The 23,658-nt window shown below is 46.0% G+C and overlaps 1 protein-coding gene across 1 annotated transcript; it reads right to left on the reverse strand.

Annotated features, from left to right (window-relative positions):
- Positions 1–14,514: 14,514 nt before the first annotated feature.
- Positions 14,515–15,471, reverse strand: LOC138514610 (olfactory receptor 11A1-like). The gene has a single exon (XM_069630060.1). The coding sequence runs from the start codon at positions 15,469–15,471 to the stop codon at positions 14,515–14,517; it is 957 nt and encodes a 318-aa protein (XP_069486161.1).
- Positions 15,472–23,658: the final 8,187 nt, after the last annotated feature.

Below are 23,658 nucleotides of genomic sequence, written 5' to 3' on the forward strand. Positions count from 1 at the left end.
GATCCAGAGGCCATGGCAACCGTGAGTGTGGTAAAGAAACGAGAGAAAGAAGAGGGAGAAGCAAAAGAGATAAAGAGAAAGAGGCAAACTGTTCCTCGAGATACAGAGAAAGTGAACTGTTTAGGTGGGGCCCGTCTCACCACTTTGTGGACTCTCGATTCTGCCCTGTCCTTGAGCATAGGTACTCTAACTGTGGCATCGAAGGGCATTTCAGCGCCACATGCAGGATGAAGAAGAAAGTCAACTATGTCCGAGCCAGCGATCAGTCAAAACTAGAGGTTATGAGTGTTAATGATGAAAGGGTGGAATAGCCACAAGTGCTGCGTGCAGACAGAGGGTATAGCAGCCACTTAACCGCATCCCTACACCAGAGGGAAGTTGGCAACGGCGGGTACAAAGATCACAGGGTAATACGGAAATTTAGGATGGAGCAAAAAATCCCATTCCAATGTTATCAAAGTGGCCCGAAGAGAGCATGAAGTGGTCACGAGTAGTGCCATTATTGAGTTTTGGGAGGGGTGTGTTCAGACTCCCAGGGTATCCTGAGGTGGTCATTAGTGACAATGGGTACTGGTTTGAACAGAAGACGATGTTTAGGGTACTGGTAGGATACGTGAAATGAACGGCATCACTCTTCAGTGTAGCACCCACAGACTGATGACAGTGCAATGCCTAAACAGAGTCATCAGTGAATTACTTCAGCAGGCAGTGTCCAACAGGTTGAATGTGAAGTCCACCATTGAAGTGGTGCTCTGAAGCCAATGGCATTATCCAAGTTATTCCCTTCAGGTTAATGAATGGGAGGGAGGGTCAAACCTCCAAACTGGTAGGGCAAGGACGGAGCAGGCATAGAAGCAGGCATAGAAAAGGAATAACGTGATGTACGACAGGCTGGTAAAGACCACCAAGAAAGAGTTTGCGGTAGGCCACAGAGTAGGGAAGTGTCAATCCAAGTGTTTGATTCTAATGTACATAGAGGAGACTTTCTGCAAAGTAGTGCAAGTTGATGCTAGGGGCAGTTTGGAATCTTAATCGTGTGGTTAAATGGGAGATGAAGGGTGGTTCTGGGCCCTTTCACAGAAGACTGCCGACCTCAAGGGCCGAACCGGAGGAGCGTGGCTCCTCCCTGGTGCCAGGTGCGACACCCTGCCTCCCACTGGCGCCCTATTATCCGTTCCCCCCTTGCCCCAAAAGCTGCATTGCCACTGCCAAAATCTACCCGGATCTTTGCGGTGAGGTCTTTCTCGACCTCTGGCGCCGTTATGGACTTTGCACACTTCACCAAATGCTGCAACAAGTCAATCCTGTGGTGGCAAACAGCAGGTTGGAGTTTTCCCACCCCCTCCATTTAGAATGGTCTCTGCCACAGGGTCTTCCTAATCTGAGGGTCCCCACACTCTGCAGACCTTTCCGATAGCCACAAAGGACCAGTCACACTATGCACAGCAGGCCAGACATCCCCAGCCTCCTCCTTGCTGCGGATTCGAGCTATGGGGGGCGGAGATAAAACCACAGCTGAGGTACGTTTAAAAAAAGTGTGTGTGTGTGTGTGTGTGCATACAGTTTTGCATTTTCTTAAGTGTCCATACACATATGTCTATGTGTGTTTGTGTGTGTGTGTGGGGGCAGTGTAATCGTTTTGGAGGCAGTGTGATGAGCAACAAGGGGCGGAACCTGGGTAGGGAAGGTGACATTGGTATTGTATACAAATGGTACAATAGCACACCAATAATTAATAAAAATCAATGTCAGTAAAATAAAACGTTAACGAAAACTTGGGTGCAGAGGAGGTAAGCCAACCTTGAAACGAGGTTGGTAGAAAAAGACCAAATAGATGGTGTCTGTAGTGACGGGCACTCCGGTCCCCTGCACACCTTTTTGCTGATTAAATCAGTCAAAGTATTTCAAATACATGTAAAGTACATTTAGATACAAGTTGCGTATTAGAATACTTGGTAATGTTGTAGAGAATGATGATATGAGAAGCTTGGATTTTCAAATTCTTCCTTCATCTTCAAATATATTTCACACAACCCGTTTCAGGAATCACTCCCTTCATCAGGTGGAAATCCGATCACTACAATAAGATAAGATGTAAAGAAAATGTTGTACGTTATTTGAATTTATTTTTACTGCAGATACTAATATATAGTCCATAAAATAATGAATGGTGGGGAGTTTTAGTTACGTAATCATAGAATAGTCAATGTTATATACACACTCCGCTAGGGTAACGTGCATTTTTCCTGACAAAGTATAGTATTCATTCATTATTGAACGCAGACTCTCAATAATAGTGTCCCAGAAGGTCCATAACCATCAGAGTATAAGATTAGCATGCAGAGAAATCAAGTGCATTAACCCGAATAAATTATATATAGGCATATCTGTGAAGTGTAGAGACATAGGGGGTCATCACGAGTTGGGCGATAACCCTTAAATCTTGCGGTAACGATATTACCTATAAGCTGGGGGTAAAGGTGCCAACTCAACGCCCATTTTTTTCGGGCGCAATTAGCATGGCGCTATTAGCGTGCACTAATTGCGCCGAAAATGCCCCGTTGGGTCCAATGGACCCAATGGGGAATAACCATTACCGCCCAACCCTTGATCCAGCGCTAATAGCGCCGGAGGGGGTGGCGTTAATGCTATTAGCACGGGCAGTATCCTGGCGGTAGTACCGCGGGGATACCGCCCAACTCGTGATGAGGCCCATAGTGTCCCCGGTTCATCTGACTGAATTTGATACATCCAAATTGAATCACCAAATGTAAGGTGCTGGAGGCGCCATGGGTTCCAGTGAGTGAAAAAGACGGAACAGTACCTATAGGTGTCTGGGAAATGGCTCCCTCTGTCACTGAAGGACTATGTCCTGCTCAGTCCTCGAGCAAATTCAAGTAACCTCTCCGGGATACTGAAAAAAACAAAGAATGGCCTGACTTAAATACCTAAGAATATATTGTATAGGTAACATAAACATCTAAATGGGTCTAGAACGGTACCTCGACATACATCACAAGAAGCATCCAAAGACGTGATTTAAAAGGGACTCCAAGTGGAGTCGGAATGCATTTCGGAAAGTTGCTATTGGTGCAGAATTTAGCACTCTGTGGCAGTGAGAGCCACTTGGGAAATGAGTGCGAGCACTGAGTGACCCAGGGGCAGCATATCGGCCCTTAGAGCACCATTGGGGCAGAAGTGGACCCTGAGAGCAGGCCTGTACTCGACCATAGAGCCCAACCTTTTAGTGCAAACAGTTTTTGGTCAAAGTGGCATTGTTTATGAGTTAAAGCACCTGTTTTTACCAGTGCTACCACTCGGTCGTTGTGGGGGAGGAACTATGGTAGCGAGAGCTCCCTGGGGCAGAACCTGGACACTGATAGCCATATGGGGCAGAAGTGCTACTTGCTACCAATCATCCCTGACCTGACTGAGATAGGAGAAGAGTGGTAGACTGCCCTGAAGACCAAGTACAATGATTTAAAGTACACTATCGTGCCCTTTAGTTTCTCCAATCCACCCAATGCATTTCAGAACCTTATCACTGATGTGTTTCACGATCTCTGTGGCCGCCCATCTCGAGAACATACACAATTACTACCTGTAACGTCTCACTTGGTATGTCACGTGAAGGGGTGGGTGCTGGAAGGCATGGGACGGAGGATGAGAGGAAGAGGAGGGGGAAGTTAGGACTTTAACTTTGACTTGTGGCATGATACAATAAAGACGCCACTTCTCCTTTCCCGCTCCTGGTCCGCGTCTCATTGTGTGAACGTTGAGTATGGTGTGGTTGGAGTGGGAATGAGCTTCACATGAGGACCATCAGGCACTCCTATTCGTATTTGAGAACCCTCAAGGCATGATGCCTCCCTGGATTGCGAGGTGGGGGGCTCTGCCTTCAAGACTACCAATTTCGCAAAGTACACTGACCAGGGAAGGAAGCAATCCCGGCCCACTTCCTGTCCCGTCACCCTGTCTCAAATGCGGCCACCGGTGCTTCATTGGCTGATCCATACATACATTATATTGTCAAGGAAGCTGTGCCGGACGGGATCGATGCCCTATAAATAGCTCAGGAATCAGAAAGTGACCCGGCCATTCAAATCATCCTGCGCTGCATGCAATCGGGCATATGGAAGCAAGCAAAACGGATGGGGGAGGACACGTGCCCGGAAACACAATGGGAGATTCAGAGCCTATTGCCAGTGAGGGAGGAACTAATGTGGGCAGAGGAAGGACTGTTATTGAAAGGATCTCGCATTGTGATACCCCAGAGGTTAAGGAGGAACGTGCTGGAACTGGCCATGTGGCACATGCAGGCATTTTGTCCACAAAGAGGCTCTTGTGCTATAGGGTCTGGTTTCAACACATGGATAGCCAAGTGGATGTTTTGTTAAATGATTGTCCCACGTGCGCCATTCTGAATCCCCACACTCGTCCCGAACCTCTCCAGATGACAGAGTTGCCTGAACACCCTTGTGACGTGGTGGCAGTTGATTTCTTTGGGCCTATGGCGAGCAGCGAACATGTATTGGTGTCGAGGGATGAACACTTCTGATATCCTGACATACAGAGTGTCGTCCACGGCGGCCCACAGCACCATTCCTGCTCTGGACAGGATGTTTACCACCTATGGAGTGCACCTATGGAGTGCCTTGGGTAGTAAAGTCGGACAATGATCCTCCATTTACAGGACAGGACTTTAAAACGTTTGCTGAATACATGGGTTTCAGGCATCGGAAGGTTATACCACTGTGGCTGCAAGCCAATGGAACAGTGGAACGATTCATGGGCAACGTCAAGAGATCCCTCCAGATTGACCATCTGACAGGTGAATTGGTGCAGAAGATATAATACCAGCTCCTGAGAGACTATCGTAATACCCAACACAGCACCACTGGCAAAACACTGTCGGAGGTCATGTTTAGGAGGAATGTCCGGACCTGCTTGCCTCAACACGTTACCTGAAGAGAGATATTCCCAGGATGGCGAGATGAAGGAACGGGATACTCATGGTAAGGAAAAGATGAAACAATATGCGGATGGCCATCAAAGGGCACGAACGGTGGATATTTGTGCAGGTAACACAGTGGTCGTAAGACAACCACGCACCCACAAGCATACTGCTGCGTTCAGGAGTGCTCCACTAATTATCACGCATGTCCATGGGTCAATGGTAACCGCTGATGATGGGCAGAGGCAAACAACCAGAAACTCCTCACACTTCCTTAAGTTCCCTGACAGAACTGATGGCGAAATGGGTCATGAAGAGGCCCCAGCCCCCGGTTTAGATGAGTTGTATGATGGTGATGGAGAAGACTCAGAGGGAAAATGTTTGAATCCCCCTGAGCACTCTAGCCCGAGGAATGCTACGGAAGTACCAGTGGGTCCACCTCAAAGTGCGAGGACTCGGACCAAGAGACAGATTGAAGAAATGGACTGAACCTAAGTTCATGTTTAAAAAGGGGGGAGGTTGTAACGTCTCACGTGGGATGTCAAGTGAGGAGGTGGGAGCTAGAAGGCGCGGGGTGGGAGGAAGAGGAGGGGGAAGTTAGGACTTTCACTTTGACTTGTGGCATGATACAATAAAGACGCCACTTCTCCTTTCCCGCTCCTGGTCCGCGTCTCATTGTGTGAACGTTGAGTACCGTGTGGTTGGAGTGGGAATGAGCTTCACATGAGGACCATCAGGCACTCCTATTCGTATTTGAGAACCCTCAAGCCATGATGCCTCCCTGGATTGCGAGGTGGGGGGCTCTGCCTTCAAGACTACCAATTTCGCAAAGTACACTGACCAGGGAAGGAAGCAATCCCGGCCCACTTCCTGTCCCGTCACCCTGTCTCAAATGCGGTCACCGGTGCTTCATTGGCTGATCCATACATACATTATATTGTCAAGGAAGCTGTGCCGGAGGGGATCGATGCCCTATAAATAGCTCAGGAATCAGAAAGTGACCCGGCCATTCAAATCATCCTGCGCTGCATGCAATCGGGCATATGGAAGCAAGCAAAACGGATGGGGGAGGACACGTGCCCGGAAACACAATGGGAGATTCAGAGCCTATTGCCAGTGAGGGAGGAACTAATGTGGGCAGAGGAAGGACTGTTATTGAAAGGATCTCGCATTGTGATACCCCAGAGGTTAAGGAGGAACGTGCTGGAACTGGCCATGTGGCACATGCAGGCATTTTGTCCACAAAGAGGCTCTTGTGCTATAGGGTCTGGTTTCCACACATGGATAGCCAAGTGGATGTTTTGTTAAATGATTGTCCCACGTGCGCCATTCTGAATCCCCACACTCGTCCCGAACCTCTCCAGATGACAGAGTTGCCTGAACACCCTTGTGACGTGGTGGCAGTTGATTTCTTTGGGCCTATGGCGAGCAGCGAACATGTATTGGTGGCGAGGGATGAACACTTCTGATATCCTGACATACAGAGTGTCGTCCACGGCGGCCCACAGCACCATTCCTGCTCTGGACAGGATGTTTACCACCTATGGAGTGCACCTATGGAGTGCCTTGGGTAGTAAAGTCGGACAATGATCCTCCATTTACAGGACAGGACTTTAAAACGTTTGCTGAATACATGGGTTTCAGGCATCGGAAGGTTATACCACTGTGGCTGCAAGCCAATGGAACAGTGGAACGATTCATGGGCAATGTCAAGAGATCCCTCCAGATTGACCATCTGACAGGTGAATTGGTGCAGAAGATATAATACCAGCTCCTGAGAGACTATCGTAATACCCAACACAGCACCACTGGCAAAACACTGTCGGAGGTCATGTTTAGGAGGAATGTCCGGACCTGCTTGCCTCAACACGTTACCTGAAGAGAGATATTCCCAGGATGGCGAGATGAAGGAACAGGATACTCATGGTAAGGAAAAGATGAAACAATATGCGGATGGCCATCAAAGGGCACGAACGGTGGATATTTGTGCAGGTAACACAGTGGTCGTAAGACAACCACGCACCCACAAGCATTCTGCTGCGTTCAGGAGTGCTCCACTAATTATCACGCATGTCCATGGGTCAATGGTAACCGCTGATGATGGGCAGAGGCAAACAACCAGAAACTCCTCACACTTCCTTAAGTTCCCTGACAGAACTGATGGCGAAATGGGTCATGAAGAGGCCCCAGCCCCCGGTTTAGATGAGTTGTATGATGGTGATGGAGAAGACTCAGAGGGAGAATGTTTGAATCCCCCTGAGCACTCTAGCCCGAGGAATGCTACGGAAGTACCAGTGGGTCCACCTCAAAGTGCGAGGACTCGGACCAAGAGACAGATTGAAGAAATGGACTGAACCTAAGTTCATGTTTAAAAAGGGGGGAGGTTGTAACGTCTCACGTGGGATGTCAAGTGAGGAGGTGGGAGCTAGAAGGCGCGGGGTGGGAGGAAGAGGAGGGGGAAGTTAGGACTTTCACTTTGGCTTGTGGCACGATACAATAAAGAAGCCACTTCTCCGTTCCCACTCCAGGTCCGCGTCTCATTGTGTGAATGCTTAGGCGTCTGCTGTTTAAGGGAATGTTCAGTGTAGAAACCATTCTGGACCAATTTCTTTTCAAAATAAATCATAGGAACAGTAAAACTTAATTAAAAAAATTATAGGAGCAACGTTCTCAACCGCTCCCTTACACTTCGACCACTGCAAACAGCACTGGAAAAGCCTAGACCCACCACCCTCACAGAATTTCATCGTTTCTTGGCATTCATCTGCTTTTAAATGCAATTTGTGAAAGAGCGCTCATTTGGCGTGTGAACCAGCTGACGCAAAAATACACTGGAAGCCTTTGACACAGAAGACTTTTGCTCGGCTCTAATTTGATCTAACCAGATGCTGCCAAGACTCGTGTGCTCAAATCAGCCTCTTCCAATGGTGTCGCTGTAGTCTTATCATCACAGAAGGGAGAAGGCAACATATTACACAACCTCTGGGTTATCTCTCAAGAAACCTCAGTTCTGATGAGTGCAATTAGATCATTTCTGCTCAGCAAGTGCTGGCCGTGAGTGATGAATTTGCTCAATGCTGTCATCACTTGGAAGGGCCCACCCGGCCCACCCACCCAGTGAAAGTACTATCTAGTCACAAGAACCTGGCATTCCTGGGAAAAAGCACAATGTCTCAGCCCCTGGTTTGCTCGGTGGATGTTGTTCTCCACTTGATTTCATTACACACATTATGGTCTGCCCACAGCAAAAGGAGACTCTACAACCACCCACAGGACTCTCACAGCCTTTGGATTAACACAGACTGCTAGATGGGGCATTTCATTCCACTCCCACCTGTGCAGTGATTAACGCAGACTAAGAGATGGGGCATTTCATTCCACTCCCACCTGTTCAGTGATTAACACAGACTAAGAGATGGGGCATTTCATTCCACTCCCACCTGTGCAGTGACAAACCCAGATTGCCAGATGGGGCATTTCATTCCACTCCTACCTTTGGCAGAAACCTAGCTTGTCTTTTTCTACCACAAGATGCAACTTTATAACTTGTCCGATAGAGTTATCTCAGGTCACAGACTGCCATTTACCACCAAGTTCTGGCATACCTTGCCGGAACAATTAGGATGCCATGTCATCAGGCCACAGCTTTCCACCCTCAAAACCATGGACAAACGGAACAAAGTAATCAGGTGAAAGAGCAGTATCTGCACTACTTCATTTTGCAAGCTCAGGATAACTAGAGCAAACGTCCTCATTCCATTGCTTGACGGGCTGTCATGCCTGCATGTTAATTTTCCGCATTATCCAGAACCAGCCCTGTTCTGGCAGCTCAAAAATTCACTAGGAAGATGGTATCTGTACACCTGGTGGCACAGAATCCTTTGCAGCAGGTTACAGACACAAACGCTTGGCAGCACCGCATGATTCTTATCACGAAGAAAAGAGAACCCATTGTGATGCAATCAACGGCTTTTCTAGACTAAGAAGAACATAAAATCGAGCTGTTGTCCTGCGCTTAGTGCAGCCGATCTCTCCTCGGCAGCACCACGTTCCTGCGGCACTGAAGAGGAGAGATCGGCTGCACTAAGCGCAGGACAACAGCTCGATTTTATGTTCTTCTTAGTCTATAAAGGCGGTTGATTGCATCACAATGGGTTCTCTTGTCTTCGTGATAAGACTAATACATCCACATTTGGGGATGGCCTGAAATGAGGTATTCCATGAAGATATTGATTATGTCAACTTTCATATACTGATAGAAAGTGTGGCAGTGTGTTAAAAACAAGACACATATGCACACAGGATTTGATTTGAGTGGCTCGTTATTCAGCACCACTCTCGTCCTGATGAAGGCAGCGTTCAATTGGATCACTGAAATCACTCACCAATCGGCCGAAACACTATGCGTCGACCCAAAAAACTGTAAAGAAATATACACACCGTAAAATAGGTGTGGTATCGAAGAAAAAACTGTACTTAATTCATGTAGCCCGAGTGATTGAAACAGGGCTGTTTATCAATTGTGTAATGTTAGGTTTAGAATCTAAACGATGTATTATTTTGTATTGTTGGAGTTTTGCGTTCTTCCATGTGGGCATAATAATATGGGATATAGGTGATGTCAGAGTCCAATGTATGAAGTCACTTTGATGTAAAATAGTAGGAGTAGGTTTCTATGTGGTGCTTTAGTGCACTTTCTTACATTTCATTTGTTTGTTTGGTGTCTATTTTTAATGTGGCATACAGCGGGTGCATCAAAGAAAAGAATGTGTTTTTTAATGTTATAAAGAACTAATAAAACAAAATGTATTTTTTGAGTAACCAAGTGGTTTTGCCGTGTACGTTACATAGCTTCATATGTCCGACACACAGGTCTTGATAATTTCTGGTGGTTGGTTAGGTATGATAGAGTCTGGCATGCAAACAGATAATCCAGATTCTACACTGCCACCATAAACTCAAGCCACTTGGTTGGTCTCTTATAGGATCCTAAACTTGTTTCCCTTGTAGGAGCCAAATTGTAACTCTACAAGCATTGGTGGATTAATTCCGTCTCCCACTTCTTCATCCTGAAACCCACACACTATGTGCAGCAATGTAATAGCTCCTCTGTCCTGACCATAGCTGATCCAGAAATCCCCACGATGCAGTCCTTTCTTGATTCCCGCTTGTGAGGGCACAAGTACTTAATCCTTGGAAAGGTCTTGGTACATAGCAATGGTTCTGGAAATATACTTCTCCTGTCCAGACGGTTAGGCGCTGTCGGCTTCTCTGCCAGCTCCAGCCCAGACTCCCAGCATGTGTCCTTTTGAGGTGGGGAGATATTGTCAGGCATCATCTCAGACCCATCTGCAGATGAAGGGCCCCATGGCCTTCCCCGGCATTTCATCTTTTACCCATCGTGACTATGACCACATCTAAGGTTGAACGTTTACACAATGGGTTGCATGGACTGCTTAGGTGCTGAAATCCTCAGCTCTAAATGTACTCTCCCCCACACCCCCAGCTCTCTGCAGGCAGCTATGCTAATCCTGTGCCAGATTCATCATATGCCTATGATTAGGAAGACGACCAATGGAGACAGAGCCTTTCCCTATGAACTCCCTCCCCATCACACTTCTTTATGAACCCAACCACTTCGATATTTGGAAGGAACTTAGGAAATGGCTCTCCCAGAAATAACTACCTTCAGGGGTGTTGCTAGGTCTGGAAAAGATCTGGGGCTATGCTAATGTCAGGACTGTCAGGACTCGGGCTAGCTAGCTTTTTGGTTGTAACCCCTGAGCTTCTATCCGGGCCTACAACCAAACGACCTGGGGCTATAGCTCCCTAAAGCTACAATGCCTCCGACTACCTTCTCTTGGCCCCTTATTTTCGGACTTTCCGCTCATCTGAGGTTCACGCTTTGAGGCCACCTGTGGATGTAGCATGTTATAAGAATGCAGATACATATAAAAAGCTCAGAAATCAAGAAGGCTACAAATGAAGGCCTAGCCCCCTAGTTTATCGTCATCAAGCTCTGGGACTCCCTCCTTACAACTCTCTGCATGGAGCCCATACTGCTGTTACAAACAGCTTTAGGACTTGGCAAGTCCAGAAGTAAAACACCAACTCAAACAGGGCCCATTCAATCCAGCCATCTCACACAGCCATGCGCTTACAGAGCCTCAGCAATGCGCACCTAAAATGAAAAGACAGGCTATTTTTTTGCAAGGACTACTGTGATGCTGGAAATGCCTTATGGAGGGACAGTGCCTCCTAGTCCTTGTCTCACCACTTCTCTGTATGTGTTTTCTCTGGTTCTATGAGATTTTACTGAAATAACATTTGTACGAAGGCTGTTTTAACAAAACATTTTTACCCTAAAAATATGGTGGCTTTTTGCATTGGGGGGTTCCCCCTCCACACACCGAGTTTCTCCATGTTTATAACCCCACCCCAACCCCTTCTCCACCCGTTATAACCCCTTACCCCACCTCCCATATATCTTTCAAACATAGTCGATATTTATTTGGTTAAAATGTTTCGTTAAAATGTTTTCCTCAAAATCACTAGATACCGTTTTCTCTATGTTTTCTGCCACTGAGGTCCAGCCTGGAACTCTGGCAGTGTAGCTCTTCATATTTTCCTTTTGTTGAACAACACCCATAGGATACTCTTATGGGAACTATGGGTGGGGGTACACCCTTGTACCCCTTATGTGGGTTTTTGGGCACTTGTGGATTGCCCAAAGAGCAGGGTATGGGCTGGTGGCAGCTACATACTGACTTGGCAGTGGCTCTGTGTGTCCCCCATTTTTGGGAAACCCAGGACCTGCCATAGGAATCAATAGGATTCCGGCAGGAAGGCAAGATGGCCATGTGGCCTCTTGGTTTCTATTGCCTTTTTCCCCAAAGTCCTGGGAAGCCCTGACTCTGTCCCTTCCTCCTGACTGGCTTTTGGGTGCAAACACCATATATGGCTCTGGGGCTGCCTCCTGTCAGACTGGCTGAATCCTTCCCGGGGGCTGTGTGATGTGGGTACACCTTTGGGGTGGGACCTATGTGAATGGAGTCTGAAGTGAAATCACATTCTGTGTTATGGGTGTCTGGTTTCTGTGGGTGACACAATGACTGAGACAGCCCTGACTGAAACTGACATGAATGCAGTGTAGTGTGCTGGAAGGCTAGGTGCTTACCGCAACCCACATTCTTTGTTATGGCTGTCTGTGTGGAGTGAATGGCCTGAATGTCTGTTTGGCTGCCTGCTTGCATGAATGGCCTTTCTGAGTGATTGGCTGACTGAGCATGGCTCAGCCTGAGTGAATGGGGACTGAATGTGTATGATAGGGGATCTCTCACTCACCAATTGATTCAGAAACTGAAGTTGAACCTGAAGCAAGAAGAAGCTGTTCCTTGAAGCCCAACTGGAGCAGATGTCTGCTGCTGCATTTTCTTTATTTAATCCAAAAGCTGCTGTGTTCTTCCAATGACTGATCCAGAGAGGACTTGCTTAGGAGCTCTCCCCCCGAGATACGAGGGACCATCGTGCAACCCGCTACTCTTCATCCAAAGTGCCCTGGAAGCCAGTCCTCTGTGCCTGCAGTCTGGAGAAGGGGTCTTATTGAGTCCTGAAGAGGAGTGCCCGGACATCTCGAGTCAAAGAAGTCCATTGGTGTCACCGATGGTCCAGAGGAGGTTTTGTGACCGCTGGTAGCCCGTTGCTATATAGCACCCAGAAGAGGGGGTACACTGGCATAGTGCTCCTTGATGCCCTGAGCTGCAAACGTTCCAAACTGCCTAAGAATATTTCAAGGAACATCCTTGCCATCATCATTAACCACGTTTTCCCACTGGAGAAAGTCCAGGGTCGCTGAGTGCAGAGGAAGATCCGCTGGTGGGTTTCCCGCAACCAGAATAACAAAAATGTCTCGAGCATCCAGACCTGTGAGGGTCCGTGGTCCACTCCGGTGGTCGAGTCCAGGTTACCAGAAGCCATCCAGAGGTCCGTGCTGCGGCTGCAGCACTGAAGAACCGAAAGTCGTAAAACCGCGATATTCCAAAACCTGACACCAAAAGTGACCTCTGCACCCATTACCGCCAGAAGTCATCAAAGGGTTCCAGGGCTCTTACTCTCATTTGCCAAGCCTTTAAGGACCGCAGACCAAGTTTCATCTTCCCAGAACCTCTACAGTCAGAGAAATTGTCAACCAACACAGGGCACCGCAAAGTTCAAAACTGCTGCACTTCAGAAAGACTTCGGTTCAATTTTTCTTCTTGAACTCAGCATCCCAGCAGCTCCTTCTTCCAAGGGGGGGTGGGTCCATTCTCGAAGGGAAGCATCGAGTGAAACTGAGAGACTCTGCCTCTTCGCCTGCCCAGGCACCAAACGTACTGTGACAAGAAAGAGCACCTTCTAGCTGCAGGAGTCATCCAGGGGTCCCAGATTTGTCTTGGATCCTGTTCTACTGTGGCCTCTCAGGTACTTTGGGGAGGTAGAACATTTAAGAAGAAAGTAAAGGGTTATTGAACATTTTTGGACTGGGCTGTAAAGTTACCCAGGTGGGGGGATCTTTAAACAGAATTGTGTATCTAGTCTAAAGAAAGCATTCTACCACTGTTCATGGCTAATCTGCCTTTCTTTCCATATCTATGCCATTACATGCCACTTAAGAATTCCCATGCCTATTTTAAACTTTCAGTGGTTAGTGCATCTATTACTGAATTTAAGTATTGTGTGGTACCACATAGAGTGTAAATATTTGCCATTCTTTGATCAGAACTGCCTGAGTACACAGTGTTATTATTTATATGTATATGTTTTGGTACGAACCGTATTTTATATAAAAAAGCTCTGTTATCACCTAACATAGTGTCTGGACATTCTTTTTTGGGGGCTTTGGGGAACCACTGTACTTAAGCACCAGCCTGAAAGCTTAAGCCTGGTTGCTCATCCTTTGCTACCAAATTGAGAGCCTTGGCTGGGGTGTTCTGTGCCTTTACCCTAGCATAAAGAGGGCAGAAGTTCATATACTCCCTCCAATCTTTACAACTACCACAACAACACTTTTGAAATGTCTTTTAACCACTCTAACCATTTATGCACCTAACAAATCACAATTAACCTCAAGAAAGCACTCTGAGCGTGAAACATGTGTTGACCATTTACACATTACCTTAATAAAAATCATCCATCAACTCTAGCAAACATTGTAAAATATAAGAGGGCGCTTGAATGCTGTTCTTGCCCTTAACTTCTCCATACTTGGTGAGATGAGCGTAGATCTCTCACATCAGGCTTAGCGGCACTGCTTGAAGGAAGATGACACATAGATAAGAGCCAGGCGGCGTTGCTACTTAGCTCTTGTGCTCCTTAACTCTTTCGCATTAACCAGCCATTTTGCCTACACACTTTGAAGCCCCTCCTAGAATTATGCAAATGAACATTTAAAAAATTGCATTAGGCTGTCGCCAATTCTACAATAGTATTCTTTATTTTTAATTTAAAATATCTTACTTCAGTATTAGGGCAGTTATGGTGTGTATCCACTATTTCTACACCAACATTTAAAAGTGAACACTTTAGAGCCTTTGAAAACACAATTCCTTGGTGAAAGCTTTTCTTAAGGCCCCTCTGATTTTCTTGTTTCTCAGGGTGTACACAATGGGGTTGAACACTGGAGTCCCAACAGTGTAGAGAAGCGACAAGGCTTTGTTCAGATTGAGGAAGTGGGCGGCTGATGGCACCATGTACACAGTAATAAGTATCCCGAAGTAGGTGACAACTACCACCAGGTGTGAGCTGCATGTAGAAAAGGCTTTGTACCTCCCTGTCGAAGATTGGATCCTTAGAATGGCCGAGATGATTCGTACGTAAGAGAAAACAATTAACAGGAGCGGAATGGACAAGACAATGAAGGAAAAGACAAAAGCCTCCAACTCGATCAAAGCTGGGTCGGAGCACGCTGCCTTTGTTAGTGGCATCAAATCACAGAAGAAGTGATCAATTTCCCTGTGGTCTGGGAACTGCAGCTGACACAGTAAACATATGGTGACCAGAGCAACAATGAAACCAGCCACCCAAGAACTGATAGCCAGCACAAGGCAAAGCCGCTGGTCCATGATTGTTGCATAGTGCAAGGGGTGGCATATGGCGACATATCGATCATAGGCCATCACCGTGATGAGGAAGCACTCGGTGCTGGCCAACCAACAAAAGACAAAGAACTGCATGATACACCCAGAGAGGGAAACAGTGAGTGTCTCCATCAGCAGGCCACCCAGCATGGTGGGGACGATGGAGGTGGTGTACCAGATTTCCAAGCAGGACAGATTGGCCAGGAAAAAGTACATGGGTGAGTGAAGGTGCTCGTCGGCAGACACTGTAAACATTATCAGGACATTACTTGCAATGGTAACAGTGTAAATGCTGAAGAAGACCACGAAGAGCAAAGGCTTCAGCCTTGGTAAGATCTGAAATCCCAGAAGCACAAATTCTGGGGGGCCGGTGCTGTTTCGAGAGCATTTGATCTTCGTCATTCTTGTTCTCTGAAAAGAGATGAAGGATACAACATATAACAGTGGCAAGAACAAAATGACTTCATAACAGTATTGCAAAGATGGGATACGGATTTTCTGTAGTTTACCTGCCAACGTCAGATTAAAGCAATTCCGGAAAATGCCCAGTACCTCTGGTGACTAGTTGATAGAATAAAAAAAATGCATAATCCAGAAATGCATCCACCTCTCTGCACCAGCCTACCTGTCACAAAGAATCCACCCAGCCACATCTACAAGGCCTACCAGAACACCCTACGCAAACATGCTCACCGTGCCCAGGGCAAAAAGAGCCAGAGCAGGGGGCGCTAGCTTCCCCTAACTTGCCTTCCTACACTGGAACCCCCTTCCCATTACTCGGCGGGCCGAAACCTCACGCACTGCCTTCCGCAAAGCCATGAAGACCCCCTTATTCGCTTGATCAACACTACAGTCCCTTGGGACCTCTCCCCTCATCCCTGATAACCTGCAAATGTACTGCTACTGCAACTAGCTGACTGTACTAATGCTTTATCAATTCACAATATGTACATTGTAAAATGTGTAAAATGTACCCCCCTGCAACTAAGCGCCCTGCAACTATCAGCGCCATGATGCCCTCAAGCGGTTTGTGCGCTATACAAATGTAAAAATAAATAAAATAAATAAATAAATAAAACAATGCGTGTTCTTGCAGTATTTAGTCACACTAAGTCTCAGACTTAAAAAGAAAAATTAGCTTGGTTCAAAGGTTAAGATAAAAATCAATTCCACTGCATTTCATTCCACCTGAACTGTAGGGTGTACTGTGTTGGCTGTGCTCTCAATGTAACTCATGGCCGTGGTTGAGGGCTAGTCAGTGTATGCTTAAGACAACATTTATATTTTATTGACCACTATCAGCGTTGACATCAATCATATCATGAAATAATTTCATATATGAAGTGTCACACAGAGCAAGATCAATAAAGGACTCGAGACATGCATACGTGCTCAAACAACTAAGTGTGGATGTACCTCCTTAAAACAGGGTGAGGAGGCAAGTCGAACCAAACTGGTAGGAATCAGCCTCATTCATTTGCAAGGGCCTCCGGCCGGCATTTCACAAAGTTCGACAACAGCTTTCTAGGTCTTAGCACCTGAGACCCACAAGTGAGACTGTGTCTCTCATAGCTCCTTTGTCCTTGGTTCATAAAACATAACAAATAAAAAAGTATTTCCCCATTCTCAGGGTTACAACTCCTTAGACCCCCAAACGACTGAACCCCTCTTTCCATTCTCAGGTACGCAGCTCCCGATATTGTCAAATGAACAAAGTCTCTAGGCAAAAGGTAGCCCTTCTGGCTGTGGTTGCTGGCTTGTGTAAGGAAGGCATGGTATCAAAGTGATCACAGTTCAAGGGTGTTTATTAAACGCCTAATCTAAACCTAAATCTAAGATGGGGGCAAGCTATGACCATCAAATAATAATAATACAGTCCTAATGGAGTCTAGTCAAATAGAAAGGGCCTATACTAAAAAAAACTATTGCCAATCCTTACCGCTATGCTACAAAATAGTGTGGGATAATATTCACAAAAAGAAAGAAGTGTTCACAAAATGATAAGCCATGACTCACCCGGATATTAATGTGTATGGGTATTTTAGGGTACACTTCATTGTCTCTATGAACACAGGTAACTCTAACTAGGGCAGCTTTTCTGAGGTCCTTTGTTGTGACTAAATCAGCTTGCATAGAAGTTTCCTTGCTACCCGAGTTGACTGAGGCCCTGACTGGCCTCCCATTCACCCAAACCTGTTCATATATGAAGTCAGCGGAAGATTGACATAAACATATGCTAAAGGTCTTTAGCTCTTCTTCGGGTTCTTCACGCTCTTCACCCTTTAAAAAGCCTATTTCCAAAGATCCGTCCCTTAGATTATTCGGGCAATATCTAGCTAAATGCCCCATTTCTGTACAGGAAAAACAGACAGGAGGGGGTGGTCGGCTTTCTTTAGTTTCCTCCCTTCTGCTTTCGTCTTTTGTTTTAGGATCAGATCTTTTGATTTCTACTTTTTCTCTTGGCATTCCTTCCTTGATTCTATACAACCCCCCTTGTCTATCTATTCCCTGAGGTCAATGGATAGGTTTGTAATCCTTTCGTTACTATGCTTGATGTACCGAGTGGAAATGTTTAGTTGCATCTGAGTGGTTTTGTGCAGTTTCAATGGCCATGGTTAGGGTAGGACGACTTAACTGTAACACAGCCTTTCACAAAAAAGGAGGTAAGGAATTAGTGAATTGTTCTAGGATGATCATCTCTGTCAGCTCTTCTAAGGATGTATTATTTATCACTAGGTCTACAATGTTTTTAACATGTTCGCTTATTGCTAGGGGGTTTTCTCTCGGGTTTAATCTAATGGCCCTCAATTTCTGCCGGTAAAAGTTGCAAGTCTGCCCTACTCTTTTTAACAACCCTTCCTTGATGCAGAGAAAGGTGGATTTCTGTGCAATATTAAGTAGTTGATAGGCGGTTTGTAGCTCATCTTTCTACAGAGGAGCCAAACATCATCTTTTAAGGTGTTCTTCCCATCCTAGTTGCTCGGCTAGGGGTTTGAAATTCAAGAAAACATTTCCGTCACCTTTTACGTATGGTTGAAGTACTCCCTGTGGTAGTAAGGGTCTAGCTTGCAATTCAACAAATTTAGTTACATTTTCTTGGATCCTAGCTTTGGCCTGCATTTGATGGGCCGCCAACTGGGCGATGACTTTGGCTAGGTCAGCCATTTCATCCGGGAGGGGTGGGGGATAAGGGTCCCTTCTGTGTTTTGTTTCTGAATCAGAAAAGAAACAGGTCTCGACTACCTTGGATAAAGTTTCTAAGTCGTTCAATTCTGGATCTGCCGAAGGAATTGACTTTGGTAGGTTGATCTCTAACCCTGATGGCCCCGCTGCAGATGACAATTGGGTACCAGAAAAAGGTTCAGGAGTGGGGGGTGGTTTAAAGCACTAGGTCTAATAAATGTAAAAGCTGGTCAAACTTTAAGTATTATTCAATCCCACTGTTGTGTATTGCAATGGAAAAGAGGAAGGGTGTATAATAATACTTGAATTTTTTAAAGAACAGATCCTGTTGAACAGTCGGGATACGTAGCTGAGAGAACAAAACCTCTTTTAGCGTGGATATGCGGTCAGAGTCAAGGAGTTCACTGATTCTATTTTACCCTTCTGGTGGTACAACAATTAGCAACATGGGTTTCAATTTTTATCAGTTGAATCACATCCCACTCTGACACCATATGTAAGGTAGGCATGGTATCAAAGTAAGACAGGCACAAGTGATCACAGTTCAAGGGTATTTATTGAACTTTATGAGGGGTGTGAAAAATGCCTATCTAGACCTAAATCTAAGATTGGAGCAAGCTATAACCATCAAATAATAATAATACAGTCACTATGCTAAAAATAGTGTGGGATAATGTTCACAATAAGAAAGAAGAGTTCACAAAATGATAAGTCAGGATGTTTAAGTCATTGGCTGCCCTTCCCCACGTTTTCAGCAAGGGATAAGGTGGGTCTCTTGAGCACTGCACACTCTTGGGCTTCTTTGGCACCAGGTCACAGTTCCTTTTACCAACATCAGGACCTTCTGTGACCAAGTCTCTTTCGTTCAAAGTCTCTTGCTTCGGAAGGACTGATGCACCAAAACAACAAAGAAAAGTTCCTTTCCAAATATTCAAGTTGGGCGATTTACTCTTCGCCCGGGATCCCCCTCAGCCGTGCTCAGAGCCTTCTTTAACAATTAGCCTCCCTCAGTTGGGTTCGCACCAACTTTAATTCGCAGGCATTCCTCAGTCGGGCTCACATTTGCCACAACAATATCTTCACAGGTGAGTTTTACTGTTCATCCCCGGATCTCCCTCTTCCGGGATCAGATCCCCCTTTAAACAATAAGTCCCGCTCTTCCGGGCTCAGACCAATTTCAGTTCGCAGGCATCCCTCGGTCAGGTTCACATTTGCCACAACAATATCTTTGCAGGTGAGTTTTACTGTTCACCCTGGATCCTCCTCTTTCGGGCTCATGTCCCCTTCTTAAACAATTAGTCCCCCTCTTCTGGGCTCAAACCAATTTCAGTTCAAAGGCTTTCGAATGTGCATGAGATTTAACTTAAACCGCTGCAGGACCACTTCGATTTCACTTTTATCCGTGTGGGGAAGTGTGATGGAAGTCAGGTGTGTGTAGTTATCAGTAACTGCCTGACCCTTGTGTTGGGACATGTCAGGTATGCGGCTCTGGTGTTAGTCCGCCCTCGCTCACGATGGACTGCTCGTGAGAATGTGTTTGTGTCAGAAAAGGGGGGTGGGAGGTTGAGTTCCTAGATATCCTACCTGGTAGGATGGGAGAAAGGTGTCATAAGGAAGGGGATACCATGTCTCACACCATTTCTCACCCTTTGGTGTCCCACTTACACTCCCCGAAGACCGCCCATCCAGGTGATCCTCCTGCACTGGTCCACCCCCAGGAACTGGATCGAAAAGCGATGGGCTGTATCCTGGCCACCTGGATGGCAAATCCCTGAGGACTAGCGGGTGAGACACCTTGATGTTACTCACACTTGCCAAAGACAGTATATTCCTTTTCCATTGTCATGGGCTGTCATCATTATAGCCCCCACCCCGGGTGATTTCTCATGTCCTGAAAAATGCTTTTGTCTCAACCCATAAGTACTCCATTGTGGGCCTGGTCATGGCATCCTGGAGATCCCTCTCAGCTGGGATTCACCATGGGTCACTGGGTTCAGAACCCCACAGAGCCTCTTCAGCTTAAGCATGTCTGTTGTTCTTAGGTGGAACTTATTTCCTCTAGGCCTTTTTCTAAATGAACCACCTGGCTTCCGATCTCAGGCAAGTCAGAGTTTGGAGTATTACTTCCTTGTTGGGGTTGCCTGCATCAACAGATCCTGATTATGGCTCCTGGCTTGCCTCTCTCTGGTGTGCTATTCATTAGTTGTTGTCAGGTCTCTCAATTTTGGGCCACCAGATCTTCAACTGTACTAACCTTGGTATCCTGGCTTCTCTCTCACTCTGACCCCACCGATTTTGCCTTTTACCCCTTAAGCTCTTTCGAGCCGTTGTCCCTGTTGGCTTGGATAATGCTGGATTTTGTCTTTGGACCTAGCGTCACACCATGACCTTCAGCTACCTTCCTCCATCCTATGACTCCGATTGTCTGCCCCCCTTCTCACCCAACAACCTGGCCTTTCCCCTTCTCTTATTTCCTTTATTCCTCTGAACTTACTTGATTTTCTCCAACTCTTGCCTCTCACTTTTATCTCCTGTTCCACCTTCACAATGCCTAATCACAGCCAATCTACACTGTCTCTCCCTCAGTGAATGGGCTAAATGGGGACACCAATGTGGGCTCCGGAATTGGTCTCAGGGATTGGTTCTGCATTTTTGGCACTTCTCCAACTCCAAGTGCTATTAGGTGTGAGTGAGGATCCACAGGCTGATGTTACGTCAAGGGGAGCCACCATTTTGGATCAGTGTAATAATGGCTCACTGATTCCTCCGTGACCCTTTACATTTTGCGTACGGTGTATGGTGAGTCCCTCGCCAAGCCATTGTCTCCTGATGTTGGTGAACCCAGCAGCCACCACCACTGGGTGTGCAAGGGGTACAATGGAGCTCAAGGTCTAAATGCTTGGTGACATCATTCCCCTGAAAGTATGACACACATTTGCGGTTATAACTTGTGAATCCAGTTCACATCCGGTGAGCTCCACAAGACAAACACACCTCGTTTTTCCACTGGGGTCAGTGGTCGAAATGAGCGGGAACAGTTGGGAGCGGAACTGTTCTTTGTGAAGTTAAAGCAGACCTCTCTACTTTACCACCAATAGCAGTTACAACTAAACTAAAAGAAGTTTCAAGTTCGCTGTCAACCAGCATGACTGCAACCTTTGAAAAATGTGTTGCACATTGCTCCTCGCCTGCCTTTCCTGTCCCCCACCAGGGTCACAGTTCCACTACTATTTCTGTTACACTTCTACCACTGCCTGGGGTATGCATCTGACCACAAAATAGAGATTGGGAACGTGGAGAAGTACTGGGGAGAGCACATCTTCTATTGTATCTAATCTGAGCCCTCCGTAGGCATCATACTTGATTCTTCTCATTTGTCTTTTAGAACGGTTTAAAACAATATTATGTGGAACATCAATGAAAAAATGTAAATCAGTAGTTACATTTGAAAACACATTTGGAAATAAAGATAACATGAGTAATTTAGCAATGTTTCCCATTATGATAGGGACTGCAGCCGCGGTAGTATTCGTGTCTATGAGTAGGAGTATGTTTGTGACATCGGTAACATTTACATGTGGTGTTGGAAAGCTATTAGTACTGCTTGTGTTTTCACTCCTACCCACCGTTTTATATGTCCACCCTATATATAACTGCATACTAAATATACACCTAGCCCAAACATAGAAATATTGAATAATGTAGCAACACAATGCATAACACACATATACGAAGATGAAAACACTGTCCTATTACAATTGTGATAACATTTCATTTTGTACATGCAAGCCGTGAATATCCATCAGAGAAAGAGAGAGAAAGAGTTCTCTTTGTACAGACACTGCATACCAGCATTTTATAGTTATATATATTCTTTTTTAGAGGTAGGTTAGTTGCAATAAAAGGTCTTTCTTTTTTCTGTAGTCAGTTCAGAAAGAACCAAATCTTAACGAATCTTGGCACATGTCTCTTTAGCAAAACTAGTTTGGTGGCAGCTTCAGGTTAGGCACTACCTTCAAACCTGTATGCTTTACTTAGATGGGGCAAGTGGTACAGCTTGGGGTGCTTTGCGATTATCAGACAGGTGCACCCAATTTTGTAACTCCCTAACTCAGATTGTAAGTGGAGTAGCATAGACAACCTCAAAGGGGCTGTTGTATCTAGGCTCCCTCCACCGGCAGACAAAGTTCTTCATGTAAACAAAATCTCCTAGAAAGAGTTGGGGAGGGGGTGTTGCTGGTATGTCTGATGCGGCACCAGTTATTTCTTCAGTCCTTGGTGGTGCAATCTGTTGAGCGATACATTTTATGGCTTTGGTTAAGGCAAACAAATAACCTCTAAATTAATCACCCAATACGGACACAGCACTGTGAGCATCCGATGCTTTCCTGATGGGCGATAGGGGCATGCTCACTCGTCACCCAGTTACCACCTCACAGGGCGATAAATGATGATCCTTACATGGCTGCGTGCACAAACTGAATAACACAAGGGGCATGCAATGCACCCAATTTTTAGTTAAAGTTGTGCAGAGCTTGGACAATTTTCTTTTCAGCAGTCTGTTTATCCTCTCCACAATTCCGTTGGCTGGGTGTGATAAATTGTGCACATTCGAGGATTTATGCCAGTAATGCTGACACTTCTTTAAATAACTCATTGAAAAAGTGCGTGCTGTTGTCGGACCTTAATACATCGCACACGCCTCCACTAAGAACGTGGTTGCACACTTAGCATCTGGATGTGCACAAGGACCTGCCTCCACCCAACGACAAAAAGGACATACAACCACTATTAAATAGTATGACCCATTACATCTTTCGCCCATGTCCGTGTAATCTATATGCAACTTGCAGAATGGCCCAGTAGGGCGGGGTAGAGTACCTTGGATATTCCTTAAGGTAAGCCCAGTGCTGTAACTCTTACATGTGGTACAGTTAATAATCATTTTAGTTCATTCCACCTGCAAATTGGGGACAAACCAGTTCTCCTGGATGTCTGCTGCAACATGGTGGTTAGAGACATGAGATGGATGGTGCAGCTGGTCGAAGGTGACCAGCAGCAATTCATGCAGCATAACTGCCTTGCCTGATGTTTCCTGTCGCACAATAGGTATGTTGTGGATTGCTTACACCCTCTCTTCAACCACAAACCTTTTTTCTTCTTGTGGGGCCCAACCCTGTAATTCAATCTATTGTGCGATCAGTAAATCATTATAGGATGGTGGCAATTGTTCCCTACTCTGCACCACTACTGGGTACCCAGAAACCTGTGGCATTGGAAGATAGGCTGCTTGCTTGGTTGCTGCATCCACAACAGCGTTACTGAGTTACACTTCATCTGTATCGTTAGTATGGGCAGCGCATTTCATGATCGCCATTACAGATGGTTGAGTCAGTGCTTCAATGA

The sequence above is a fragment of the Ambystoma mexicanum genome, chromosome 12 (assembly GCF_040938575.1).
Source record: "Ambystoma mexicanum isolate Mex_15411 chromosome 12, UKY_AmexF1_1, whole genome shotgun sequence".
Taxonomy (NCBI): Eukaryota; Metazoa; Chordata; class Amphibia; order Caudata; family Ambystomatidae; genus Ambystoma; species Ambystoma mexicanum.

What these genes read in the sequence shown, in the direction of transcription:
- LOC138514610 (XM_069630060.1), bottom strand. Translation starts at nt 15,471, where the DNA reads ATGACGAAGATCAAATGCTCTCGAAACAGCACCGGCCCCCCAGAATTT.